This window comes from Tachysurus vachellii, chromosome 5, assembly GCF_030014155.1.
Source record: "Tachysurus vachellii isolate PV-2020 chromosome 5, HZAU_Pvac_v1, whole genome shotgun sequence".
NCBI lineage: Eukaryota > Metazoa > Chordata > Actinopteri > Siluriformes > Bagridae > Tachysurus > Tachysurus vachellii.
Window position 1 is genome coordinate 19,239,717 of NC_083464.1, and position 14,747 is coordinate 19,254,463.

At 40.0% G+C, this 14,747-nt stretch overlaps 1 protein-coding gene across 3 annotated transcripts in view; it reads right to left on the reverse strand.

Moving 5' to 3' along the window:
• Positions 1-4,168: 4,168 nt before the first annotated feature.
• Positions 4,169-14,747, reverse strand: part of sema6e (sema domain, transmembrane domain (TM), and cytoplasmic domain, (semaphorin) 6E) — a 144,518-nt gene continuing 133,939 nt past the window's right edge. For all 3 annotated transcript variants that reach the window (XM_060870231.1, XM_060870233.1, XM_060870232.1), the window contains one exon: positions 4,169-7,770. In XM_060870231.1, the coding sequence (XP_060726214.1) occupies positions 6,521-7,770 (1,250 nt within the window). In that variant the 3' untranslated portion in view covers positions 4,169-6,520. The remainder of the gene's footprint in view (positions 7,771-14,747) is intronic.

Consider the following 14,747-nt stretch of genomic DNA (forward strand, 5'->3'; position numbering starts at 1 on the left):
TAAAGGCAAGGCTTGAGCACTATGAAATGTTGAGGGAAAAAGACAGTGTTTACAAAATTTTTAAATGTCCAAACCTGCATCCAGTGTAGCCTTAGATTTCTCTGCTTGGCTGACAGGTGCCGAACCCAGTGTGGTCTTTTGCTTTTCTAAACTTTATTTACATCAAAGTACAATGTGTTGTGAGTTCTGTGATGCTTTATTGCTTACAGAACCTGGATACTGCATTTGCTATCTGACTACTCTGAAAAGCTAGACATCATCAAGGACTGCTCTCACTCAGGACACAGAATGTTTGTCGCTTTGCCGTCTGGAAAAAGGTACAGGGTCATCAAGTCCCACACAAACACGCTAAAGTGCATCTTCTTCCCAAGAGTTATAGCTGGTACAAATAGATGTTGTTGTTGTTTTTTTTTTCTCTCCACACCATTCTGTGTAAACCCTAGAGACTGGTGGTCATAAACATGTAAAAGTTTAGCACATTCTGAAATACTTAGTAAACACCAGCTGGGAGCTCAAATTGAAACACATTCTGATGTTTGATGAAATTTTAACTGAAGCTCTTGACTTGTACATTTATGGTTCTATATACTGTGCAGAAGCCACAAGATTGTCTGCTTGGATAATTTCAGAAATGAGCAGGTACACTTGTTCCTATTAAACTGGCCGGTGAGCATATAAAGTAAATACATTTAAAACAATGCAGGTTACTTACATGCAAATTGAAGAGGGCTGAGAGACGAGACGAGATGAGATGAGTAAACTGAGATTTCTATTCATCGAGTACACTTTGCTTTTACATACTGGACTAAAACTTAATCATCATTACTGCTCTGGGGTTTGATGGGTAGCTAATTTGCGTGCAAGTCGTGACAGGCGTAGGAATCATTACGCTGACAGAAATGCCCAAATGGCATCCATTCTCTAGACTGTGGTAGTTTATGAAGCCATATCATGATAACATCAGACATTCACTGTTGGATGTAATTTTATATAAATGTGCATCACTTTCACTTGGACATTTTTCATGCCTACTTAAGACACGAGTGGCACAGTAACATTATACTAATCAATTCCAGGAGCTGCCTATGCATCTCATTGGCTAATTTATGTAACGCAGTGGGAGTGCTCAGCCGTTTACCCTCGACCACAGCAACCAATCCAGTAAAATCAAGGCAATAAATTTTAAAAGTTAAGCACAAACTTTGTATTTATTGTAATGCATGAAATCTGAAAGTGATTCCCGGGAGATCTAGCTGCAGTGCATGAGACAGGCGAGACGTGATCCACAATAATGTAGAAATTGGGTCTTTTTTCCTCGCAATATGCTATTTTTTTTTCTTGACTGTAGCCATTCTGCTGCTGTCAGCATTGTGACAAGTGAACGGCAAAAACAGAAAAAAGTAAAACAGTCTCAAAAAGGACATTCTAAATTTCAGTGTAAATGGAGAACAGATATTTATCATCATCAGTCAGGGGGCATGATGGTTTAGTGGTTAGCATGTTTTCCTCACACCTCCAGGGTATGGAGCTTGATTTCCACCTCCTACACTGGTTTCCTTCCACAGTGCCTGTGACACTGTCTACAGTAAGGAACACATAAAATAGATGGATAAATGGATTATTGATTGTATCTTGCCTTATAACAGTTTAGAAGTTCTTTTGTTTGACTGGCAAGGTGCACCTAGCATGAGCACTAGCTCTGACTGAAAAAAATAATATATAAAGATAAGATAGAAACAGGAGGGGCACGGTGGCTTAGTGGTTAGCACGTTCGCCTCACACCTCCAGGGTTGGGGGTTCGAATTCCCGCCTCCGTCTTGTGTGTGTGGAGTTTGCATGTTCTCCCCGTGCCTCGGGGGTTTCCTCCGGGTACTCCGGTTTCCTCCCCCGGTCCAAAGACATGCATGGTAGGTTGACTGGCATCTCTGGAAAATTGTCCGTAGTGTGTGATTGCGTGAGTGAATGAGAGTGTGTGTGTGCCCTGCGATGGTTTGGCACTCCGTACAGGGTGTATCCTGCCTTGATGCCTGAGATAGGCACAGGCTCCCCGTGACCCGAGGTAGTTCAGATAAGCGGTAGAAAATGAATGAATGAAGATAGAAACACCATTCAGGAAAGCATTTAGTGAATTGCCTTCCAGATTAACCAACATAGACTTGTTTCCTACAAGCATTGTAAAGTTAATATGATTTTTTAACTGGTAGAGTGTTCAGTGTTATACTCGCTCTTCCACTTTATGATGATATTTACAGCCACTTGAAGAGGAACACCTGCACCCTGCTCATTCATGCAATTATTCTAAGTAAGCAGCTAATTATGTGGCATCAGCACATAAAATCATGCTGTTACAGGTCAAGCACTTCAGCTAATTAAGATTCTCGTCAAACAGCAGAATAAGGGGAATATGTGACTCAGTGATTTTGACCATGGTATGGATCTTGAAGCCAGACAGACACGGCCGATCGTCTGATTTTCAGCCCATAGCAAATTCACCTGGTCTATCAAACTTCTACCATCCAGATTCCGGTTCTTAGTTGTCAGGAGTCAAACCAAGTGTGAGCTGCTGCTGTAGAAGCCTCAGAGTTTGATGCGTTGTGCTTTCTGTGATACGTTTCTGATCACCACTGTTGTAAAGAGTGGTTGAGTTCCCACTGCCTTATTGTTAGCTTGAACCATTTTGTCCATTGACCTCTAAACTATTTAAACAAGAAGACATTAAAGCCCATAGAACTCATTCGATTTTTTTCCCCGTAACATTCTGTGTAAACTCTACAGACTGTTGTCACATGCTAGAGAATCAGCAGTGTCTGAAATACTCACACCAGCATTGTTACTTGTATAATGTCATCAATGATCGGGGGCAATGTTCCTAATACATTGGCCAGTGAGTGTATATAAGAAGCCAAAATGAATGAAAATACAGAAAATCTGAATTAATTCTTTAATATTGCTTGTAGATCTTGGCTCGCAGTTTTTAAAATTGTAGTCCAATGTAATTTATGATATTTTTGTTCTCTTGTTTATTTTTAATTCTTTGACTGGGGTTTAAGATATTTTTGCAGTTGAGAGTTTTTAAGGCTACAGCCACTGTGATTAAATTTGCAGGTCCACAGTCGGTTTTGTACAAGCTTTCAGGATACAAAAACAGCATGTTATTAGACCGCTTGGTACAGAACATTTCCAAATGTTTTCTTAAGCAATCGTTTCAGATTTCAGTGTTTTTAGCAGGAATAAAGCAGCAGAAATGTCCTAAAGTCTTGTTAAGACATGTCTCTTTATCATTTCACCACCTCAGTATTAATCTTGGAGGAAAGGGTCTGATCACAGCACACAGTGGATACATTGGGAACTTATTTCAACAAAGCTGAACTTCACCACATTTAGTTTATGTGAATAAACTAGTATCAGTTGATGGAAAATATAGTGTGATAGAACAACAACAACAACAATAATAATAATAAAATCCAGATTCCAACAAACTGGAGACTTCATGTTAAATGAAACCCTGAATATTCTTTAGACAGAAACCTTGAGAACATGTCCATGGTATCAACATTTATATGCCAAATAAGACACAAATCAAACGATACTAGAATCATTTGTAATATGTAGAGCTTTTGGTGTATTAGTGCACTAATTTTGTCTTTTTATGACCACAAGAAGAGCAAAATTGGTATCTTTCATTAGGACGTATGTAGTGCAGTCTAATGATCCCTGCCACTGTTGCAGATCTTAAGGCGAGTGGAACCTGACATTTAATCTTCATTCTGATTTTCAGGGAAAAAAAAAAGATCTGAAGTGGCAGGCGAACAAAAGCTTTAAATTTAAAACAGCATTTCAGCAGACTACTAATTCCTACTAATTTTCTCAAGCAAAAACACTGCCGATGATGTGTGACATGTTACGAAACAGACCTCTTGCTTGACAAGTGTTCAGTTTTGATTCACATATACATGCCATGTACGCATAAAAATTTAACAATTTCATTTGCCACCCTCTTTGTTTTTTGAAACCTTTAAACATGTATGTCAACACATTTCATTTAAATACTTTTGATTTGTCAATAGCCTTAGAATAGTAACTGCTCACCATGGGAGTTACATACTGTTTAAAAAAAAAGAACAAAAAACCTTCAAAATATGAAATTACACAGTCGGCCCAAAAAACATGCATGTCAGATCGTCAGATTTATTTCTATAATAAGTAAAATACAATGGTCTCAATAAAAGCAGAGGCAGAAGAACGTTTCCTGTTGCAGTAATAAGAACAGAGTTCTGCATTCAGGATCTGTCCATCCTCTTTATTTACACTGTGCAATAACAAAACCCTCAGCGGTTGAAGCAAACAAAGCAGACACATCATTCATTCCCTTTCCTTCCTAATCAAAATGGCAATTCAAGGAAATCATTCTGACTCCAGGTAGAAGGCCTTTCCTGTTACTCATAGATATTTACTAAAACGATAAACTTCACTGCAATAAATTTACCAAACCATTTCTTACTCCTGTATGTATCTTGCATATTATACATCAGCTGGTTATAAAACATGGCATTGCATTTGGTGTAACATGGAGGAGCAACATACTTGTGGTACCTTTTACTGGGACAACTGGCTTTAGAAATGAATTCAAGTGTTCATAAAAAAAATGATTTCAGACCAGCACCAAGATTTCTCTGGGACATTTGGATGGAGGGGGGGAAGGAGGTCCTCAAGTTGGGAACCAGAGAAAACTGTTCAGTGGGACAGTGTAACAGTGGAGAAAAGACACACACACACACACACACACACACGCGCAGTAACAACCCAACCGGCCGCTTTTCATATTTTGAGTGCTATGTGGTTTTTGGACACGCTTTCATTTCAGTTTGGCAAATCCAATGATCATCGAAAGAGAATTATCTCCTTTTCAATTAAATTGAAAATCTTCACACCAACTGTTCTTGCAATTAGTTATATTTTCTTGTGTAATGCATTGTTTTACATGCACACACATATATAGGACTGAAAGAAAACGGTGAACTATAAAAACCAGGCAGCTGCAGATCCAAAAGGAACAGCTTCACACTGTAAGGGAATATTAAAAGTGTCTAAATAGAAATATAAATCTACAATATTCTATATGTATATATTTCTATATATATATTTATATATATATATATATATATATGTATGACACATACAGACACCGAAGTTTTTTTGTTTTTGTTATTTTTAAATGGCAAATTAAATGATAACAGTAGCGTCTCTCTTCTCTCGGTTGCATTCCCCAACACGCTCCCTGTAGCACATACCATATTAAATAAGGCACAAATTTACACAAACAGAATTTGGCTAGTTATTGTTATTTACACCAAACAGCTACAAAGTTAATAATGATAAAACACATTTGAACATGATGAAAACGGGAGAAGTTCAGATCAGGGGTTAAGTTTGCATTCTGTCAGGAGGGGTCAGTTTTCACAGTTTAAGCTCAGTCTTTGAGAAAGAAATTTACATTGATAATCACCTGCATTGTGGCTTAAACTGCATCAAAGTAACTGGACCGTAGTGTTCATGGGTTAGTAGAGCTTAAAAGATAGACTGCTTTGGATAACCACATACATACATCTATATTCATAACACTAAATTAAGGGGCAGTTCATCCCATTTGTAAACAGGCCTAGCAAGAAATTGAATTCTATTTGTTTTCCACTAGGACACTCTAAAGGTGGGCAGTGCTGTTGCAAAGGTTAACACAGCTGAGTATGTTATTGCTCATGTGTTCTACAAGAAGATTTAATATATGTAGGGGAAACTCACAATGGAAGGGCATTTTAACTGCAGGTTTACCTGTCAAAATAAGGCAAAGAGCTACTTTCAAAGGTGATCATCCATTTTATCAGAATACATATACTGTTTAGGTATATGCATACATATACTGTGTAAATATAAACACATATATATACACACACATGCATATATATACACGTTTAGAACTGGGGTTGATACAGTCCATCACATCAACAAAATAGTTCAATGCGGGAGAGATCAGGATCAGGATCAGAATCAGGATCAGGATAAGGCTCAAACCTAGGTAAGTCTCAGCCTTAAAATTAGTAACACCATAACCAAGAATTCAGGAGAACACTGAAAAGCAACACTCAACACAGTGGCAGCCTAGAACAAGATGGGCACTGTTCCATTCTCTTTTACTTCCTCACCTTCTATAAGCAAATAGCTGAGCAATACCAATATGGTACAAATATTCATGAGGCACAAAGAAAGAAAAAGAGTCTTCAAATGTCAAATGTGAAGTTGACAACACGGGCAGTCATTATCAGTTATCAGTTCTATTGCAGTTTTTTTTTTTGTTTTTCACCTCTTGACTGAATCCATTTCTCTGTGATGTGCAGCATTTTATTTGAAAGCTGCCCATAGACAGAATTAAGCAACGTAGACTGGAGTCTAGTCTTGCTCTATGAACAAGTGTAGATTTGCTGGTCTACACACTCTGAAGTGCAAGTCAGGAGTTCATGGGAGCTCAGTAGTTGAACTTCCCAGCCTGATTTACAGGTGAGGTGGCAGGGATAAACAGTGGTTTGGGAGGGACGTCAGGTTTCAGTGAGGCTGTGCGACGGACCACGGCACCGCGTTGGAGCTCAGGCTGCTCGCTGTAGCTGTGCTGGCGCGTAAGGTAGCCATTGGGTATGAGCGGATGACGTGCTTCGCAGCCTCCAGTGGAGTTGACCCGGGCGAGGAGTGGAGGATGGTGTGAGCGACGACTAAAGCTTGGCTCTCTGCAAACAGCTCCTCCGGCTGACATGAGCGAGTGGCGTTGGGAGGTGTGGCGTGAAACCCTCTCCAGTGTGGACTGGTGCTGAGAGGGCATCTCCGGTGGCACATCCATGCGACGTGTCAGGCTGTCTCTGGGCAGTGTGGAGGAGCTGTAGTAGGGAGCCGACTCCGTTTCAGGGATCTGTGGCTGAACACGGTTGGCAAATGCCATCTGGCCTGAGTTAGCTGACATGGATGAGGTAAGCACGGTGGGGCTCTTCCCAGTTGTGACATTAATCTCATGGATGTGCTTGAGAAGCTCATCAAGCGAGGTCACATCCACAATCTTGTGTGGGTAGCAGTGCTGCGGCTGACTTGGGATGCGCTCTGCATTGTGTATCTTGCGCTCTTCCAAGTGCACAGGACCACCCAGAGACTGTCGGCTAGCCAGCCCGTGGGAGAACGGAAAGACCTGTTGAGGAATTCCGGAACTGGGCCTGGACCCAGCCATATTGTGAGACCTGGGCTCTTTGGCATTGTTACAATTCTGATTCTTCTCCCACTGGTTCTTGAAGGCCTTCATGCTCTTGATCGGCAGTTCTGGTGTTGAATCAGGTGTGGGAAGGCCAGACAGCTCTGAGGAGTGGTGGTGATGAGGATGGATCAACTCTGACATGACACCATGGTGGCCATGTCTCCGCCCAGAATGATCCTTCCCATTTTGGAAGAAGGAGTTATAGAGCTTTGGAGACGTTACCTCCAGCTTCTCGTCCTTGCCCTGGTTTTCCAGAAGACCATTCAGCTTGGCCAGACTACGCAGAGACAGAGCGTGAGGGATGGGAGCCTCTGGGTCCTTGGCCAGTCTTTTAGTCTTGTTCACATTGTAGTTGCAGTAACAGGAGACGAGGAAGCCAGAGAGGAAGGCACCCAAGACGAACGCCACCAGCACACATGCTATTAGCAGTGTGTAGTGAACACTGTGGTTGGACTTGTCAACTTCAGGAGGACGACGAACTCCTGAAAAGAGAGCGATACAGAAAACACAGGCAGTGAGTGGGGCAAAATCTCAAGACATAAGCGCAGAATAGGATAGTGGTAATGATGTTTTGATTTGGTAAGAACTTCATCACACACTGTAATTAAAGCTTTGGAGGACAGTTATTGCTCAGACCTAGAGCTGTTCACTGAACAGCAGATCTAATGCTATATGTCGTGTACAGGTTTGGTGTTACTCTACTGACTAGTAAAGCTTTAAGTAGGCTCAATATATTTGCATATAGAGATAAGAACTACTGGGTCTTCAGACCTCTCTATGCATTAAAGCTGAGCTGTAAATAAAGCAACTGTTGTGCTTTTCTTGCCAAAATACAAACATAGTCTTTACTACCTGAATCTACAAATAGTTCATTAATAAATAACAATTAAATGTATTTACTCCATCACACTTCTGACAGATGGTCTCAATTATTTGAATAAAACTTGTAAAAGACATTGCTAAGCCATACTGCTTTATTATTATAATGAGCTTTATAGACACAGGGCAAAGGTGAGATTTCTGCCCCATGAAATCTGTGCTAATTAGCAATTTTTTTCTATTTGCATTTCCACAGATGTCTGTCTTCTTTATTCAAGGTCAAGGAAATGTGGATCTTTAGCATGTTTTCTGCAGAAGAAGACCCCCAAACCTGCATGCTAATAAAGAATACATATTTGCAAGGATAAAAAAGTGGTAAACTAATCTACAAAGTTCCATGGTAAACATTTTATATAATAAAGTGTGGGTGAGGCTGGAGATGGCACCGAGTGTTATAACGTTAAACACAGCTGAAAGCGATGCGGATGTTTAAAGTCTGGGACCTGTGCTTCAGCCAGCGGGAGCTGCGTGCTCGCTTTATTTCACAATGCGACAGCAGGTAAATACAGGCAATATAGTGGCAGTGTGGGTGGGTGAGGGAGGAAGAAAATGTGGGAGAGAAAGAGGAGAAAAAAGAAGGAGGAGGGAGCAAAGTGCTATTGTACTTTCATGCAGCTGCAAGCAAGAGCGCAATTATGAATGCATAATAAGTTTGGTGTACAAGAAAAAAAAAGCTAATCTTCCTCCAGGCATCAATACAAACACATTAAGAGAGTAGAGCATGGCATTTCGCTAGCTATCAATTGAAGAAAGCTTTTCTCCTAAATGTTTTTCTTCAGCTGTTTGTAGATGCAAACAAGGAAGAGTTGTGGCAAAATAAACTGCAATATTCCGGCTTGCCTCATGGCAAAAGAACACATTCCCCTACCTTTCTCTTCTCTCACTCACATACGCCCTCACTACTTGGCAGAAGAATTATGTAGGTCAGGAAATAGTTGGAAAGACTTGCTCCCACAGAGCATGTTTCTCTTTTTGGCTGTTTTACCTTTCAACAGCTCAATGTTTTGTGGAAAAAAAAAGTAGGACTTTATAGCAACTAGTGTTATGTCTGCTGAGAGAACTGAAAGAATACAGATTTGCTTTTTCTTACTTTCTTATCTTTCTTATAACCTCTGCTAGTTGAACACTGGTTAGACATTGGTGCTCTGACTGAAAAAAACAGGAATTTATGAATAATGGAGATCTTCCGTCTCTAGCTCTGACTCACTAAGCCTCTGCAGGGCCCTAACACACACACACACACGCACACTCACACGCAGACGCGCACAAACACACGCACACACACAGCCTGAAGTGCTCTGAGGGCTACCACATGCTCTGTGATGAAATGAGTCATTCCTGATGCATGTGTACTGTATGTGTATCACACTAGGGGGCACAAAGAAGGGACAAATCTTATCTGCTCCATGCATAAATTGTCAAAACATGTTTGACTTTCAGCCAGTGATGAGCAGATGCCTATAAAAGATGAATGCAGTCCCGTTCACTCACTCTGGTACAGAGACGGTAAACAGTCCCTGAAGGCCTAGCAGTTTAAGGTAGCTTATGTTAAAGCACAATGGATGATTTGGCTTACAGTCTAAAAAAAACACATAAGCTCACTGGAGAGAAAAGTAAGACTGCTCGTCTGCCTTCATAACAGCGCTCCTCCCAGGTAGGAATGCCAGCAGTATCTTGTCAGTGTTAGTTTAGCCCCTTTTTCCACTGTCTGGATGTGCAGGTCAGCTAGAGTTTGTGGAGTCTATTAATGTTTTGCTCGTTCTTCCCTCAAGTGTTCTATGAGAATGAGGTCTGGACATTTTGCAGACCAGTCAACGTGTCTCAGTGTTCCATCACGCTCACTGAACAACTCATTCAGACATTAGGGCCTCTGCACCCTGGAACAATGCAGTGTCCGTGCTGTAATTTACTTGGACATAATGCACAAACGGCAACCTCAGGTTCTGGCTAACAACTGACTACCTGACTGTTTTATGATCTTTTGCACAAACCCAGGTGCAGCACAGACTAACAGTGCACAATAAGGTGAAGCTTCTTCATCAGCTGTTCAAAGCCCAGAGTCTCTGCAGTCTAGGTTTTCTAGTCGGACAAGCATAAACTAAACGAGGTACTAAATCCAGGTATTTATGTTCACATTTGGCTCAGAAGCTTACACTGATCAGCTAACATTCTGCCCTTTAACCTCATAATAATCAGCAATCATCATTTAGACTCACTGTTAAAACGATCTCATTAAACTAAAGGTGAAATCCGGCTTTCTTTACAGGAATAGGTCGAGGAAATCCTGTTAATTCAGTCATTGTTGTTGTTACTGATCTACTGGAATGTTTACTACAGGCTACAAATACACCACACACCACTGTGAGTTTAACTCTGGAGTCCAATGGCCATCATTATACAGAGGATATAAAATGTCTACACACTCCATTTACGACTGCAGGTTTTTGTGATGATTAGTTTTCATAGCACAAAATCCTATTATTCTAACAGTAGTGTGCAGACTACTTTTTATATCCACTGTAGGTGTGTAGCATGACTCACTGGCTTACTTTTAGTTTTATTTCCATCTTTCAAATGCTCATAATCAATGTGATGCACTCTCAAAGCACGTTTTAATTCGCTGTTTGCTCCAGGAAAATTCCAATCAATATTAAAGGAAATGGAAGCTGACTCTATCTGGAAATGTTGCTTTTAATGATGCTATGCTGACTGTTTTGTATGACTGCTGTTTCTATATGTTTCTTGAAACTTGTGGCCTCCAGGGCAATGTCCATTACTTAAAGTGCTATACAAATAAAACGGAATTACACTGAATTGAATAGATCTGTCTTTAAAAAAAAAGTAATCTCAACAAGTCTCATATAAATAAATAAATAAATAAATAAATAAATAAATAGATAGATAGATTTCTGGCAGAGCTTACATATGTTTTTTTTCCTTTAGGGTTCCTTTAGGCTGGTTTGTTTGTCCTTATTATCATCATTAGTGTTAACTTGTTTATACACTAGGCAATTCTTGGCATTTGTGTAACATGTTTGTGCAACTTGTTAAACAAAGCTAAAGATAACAGAAATGTGTGAAGAACATGGAAAGCCACATTATAGCCCATCTGATAGCAGAAAGCGAGAGAGTGGGAGGAGTTAGTGATGGGGTAAAAAAAAGGAGATGTACGTAAAGCAGCTAACAAAGGTAAGAGAGTGCAAAGAGGATAAAAATGATGGAGTGAGGGGCAAAGGACAGTGGAGGAGTGCAAGAAACAGGGAATTGGAAAACAGTGATGAACTGACAAGTTGTCAAGACAAGTGTTTCTCTCTCACTCTCTCTCATTTTGCCTTATAAAGCAGAATCTGTTCTAATGCTAGGAAATAGAAAGCACAAGAATAGATAAAAAAAACTCTGTTACGTAAGCCTGATAACAAGCGAGAGGGAAGTCAGTGTGGATAGTGAGAAGTGAGATCTCTCTAAGAGCTAATTTGGAGTGTGACAGTTGGGAACAGTTTTAATGGCAAAAGTCTTAAAAATAGAAATAAATAAGAGCCAATTGGCAGGAATTGTGTGTGAGAGTGCATGAGGTGTGCGAAACAGCACAAATCTCCTTATTAAATACGTACACAATACTTCCGCCCATTCGCCTTTGTTTTCACACAACTTTCGCTTCAATGTTAGTTACAACCAATTCCAATTCCCACCTGCTGTCCACACTCTTAAAAATAAAGGTGTCAGAAAGGGAGCTTTAGAACAATGCCATCCAAGAACCATTTCACTTCCATAAAGAACCTTGGAGTTTATCTAAACTAATTTTCTCAGTTGAGAGAATAAACGTTGCTCAAGACACAGGTTTTCCATATACACTAACGCTTGTTTTTGATCTACCAATCAGACAAAAATTGACTACAGGCATCACTGAAGGACATTTTCTGTTATCTTTATTCTTCAAGTTTAAGTCTACTTTCACAACTCCCAGCAACTTTATTAGATGAGGCTATCGACAAATGTCGTTCCACGCCAACACTGCATCGGCGGTCCGTTTCTGAATAACACAGAACACTTAACTGACAACAGCACCACTTCACCTCATCCTTCACACTCTTGGGCTCGAAAGTGCGTGCTTACAGAGTCTCTACAATCATCTAGCCTTTTTGAAATCCATTCTAACCATATATCATCAGGAAAGATGTCAAGCCTCTCTTCTAAACTTCAGTGTAAGTGAAAGCTGATATATTTATTAGTAGGAGTTAGTTTATTTAGTAGGAACAGTTACAGAGTGCGAGATTAGTTAGATATGTTGCCTAATTGAACAATTAACAATCTCTGTCTCTTATTCATGTCTGGCGCTGTGCCTGCTATTTTTGCTCCCACCGTTTTCCTCAATTTGAATTGATTCCTTGTGAATTTGGCATGGTGCAGTTTGGGAAGGTATGAGCACAGCAATCAGGCTTAAACACAGGCCAAAACAATCACGCTGCTTCTAACCAAACCCCAGCGTGATTAGACGGCAGTACGTCAAGTCACCCTGATTTGACCCAATAGCAGGATGTGAATGAAACGTGCTGTTTATTGTTACTTATGAGCAGCAATTTTTTATTATTGTTATTTGGAAAGGCAAACTATAATTTTGATCTGGCTATATTCTGGATGTCGGGCTTGAAGAAATGCTGGATTCAGTTCACAAAACTGCTGATGTCATTACTTGTACAATATTTAGCACTGGCTCTGCTTTTTCCACACACCAATTATGCAATGTGTTTCCAAGCTCTGTCCTTTTCTACACACACCTCAGGAAATGCTTCCTTGTTTTTTTTGCAGTGTGAAACTGAACTGGACCAAAAAGAAAACAAACGAAAGGGAAAAGAACTGGAATGTTAAAAAGCACATTAAATGGATCCCGCTAATGTCTCTTGCTGGTTCTCAGATGCAGAGCAGTGCCTGGCACTGACGGCTCAATGAGATGTTCACTTTAAGCTTTATTCTTTATTGCCATAGAAAATACTTAACTCATCTCAGCCACAAGGCTGTCTACTTATATAATAAGACACTAAACAGATCACCAGAGGACCTGAAAGGACTTCTTTTTCTCAGTAACACATTGCATTTCTCTCCTTTGCTTGCACACACTCTCTCATATACTGTATACACACAAACTCATATTAATTTGATTAAAAATAATTTGACTATTTGTAAGAGTTTGTGCTCACTTTAAATAATAAATCTGTTTATGTCCCAAAAATCTCTCTCTCTCTCTGTATGTATCTATATAATCTCTTGCAGGATTGTAATTTTCTTTCAACCTGAAAAAAAAAAAAAAAAAAAAAAAAATATATATATATATATATATATATATATATATATATATATATATATATATATATATATATATATATATATATCAGGTTGAAAGAAAATTACAATCCTGCAAGAGATTCTCATTTGTAAGAAGAGCACCTGGAGGAATTTCATACACAAGTGAACGGCCTGATTGAAACACATGAAGAACTAATAAACGTTCTGTGTGATTGAGTTGGTTCCTACACTCGTAAAAGCTCTGATGTATTAAATAACAAAGTGTATACCTTCTCTGTCAGCAAACCGCAACACGACAACCCCAGAGGTTTCTTTCTTTCTTTTTTTTTGTAATCACAACAGTTTTATGGCTCATGCAGTGTTTGATGCATTATGCATGCAATAACTCAGTTAAAGATAAATATTCGACAACTGAGGAAGCAAGGAACACCACAAAAGCATCTCTTCTTAATTATAAAACATACTTTGAGAGAAGGAAAAATAATGGGGAAGTGTTAGGCACATGCAGGTCATGTGTCTGGCTTTCCCACAGTGCACAGCTAATGAAAGAAGCAGGGCTGGTCCTCTAGGAGGAAGAGTGCCAATCAGTCAGAACGAACAACCAAAACGAGCAGAAGTGGAGAAGCGTGCAGGGTATATGGTGGGAGCAGGAGATTCTACAGCAGTGCTTTTAACCCTGTTCTCCACCGACAGCCCAGAGGGAAGAAAATCCACAAACTTACCTCTAGCTCCAGCATTGTCAAGCTGAAGCATGTAGAACTGTGTTGCACTCGCATAGAGCTAGAATGAAGGACATTCTGTTTCTATGCCTGCTCTGAAATCTAGAGCTCGACTGGAGTTCTACATTTCTTTATCTGAGCATTGGATTTACTTTACCACACAATGAAGGAGAAGGGAGTCGAGGAGAAGAGGAATTGAGGGCTGAACAGAGGAGGCCATTTAGTTTAGAGGAAACATGAGGTGGGTTTAACAGCACGCTACTCCGCAAGAGCTCGGAGAGAGTGAGGAGGACAGGGACAGGGAGGAGAAGAAAGGAGAGGAGGCGGTCAACAAGCTTGGAAAGAACAAGCGCGTTACCTGGATTACACACTGTGTGGACCCTCAGTTCACTCTAAACCTCTGTGGTGGTGACAGCAACCATTACCTTTTATGCTGTGTGTGTGTGTGTGTTTTCATTAATGTACTTTGCTGTAAACAATTAATACAGTAAAATCTGGGACAGCAAAACAAGTCACTAACTCATGCTATTAAAAACAACAACAACAACAACAACTCAGCA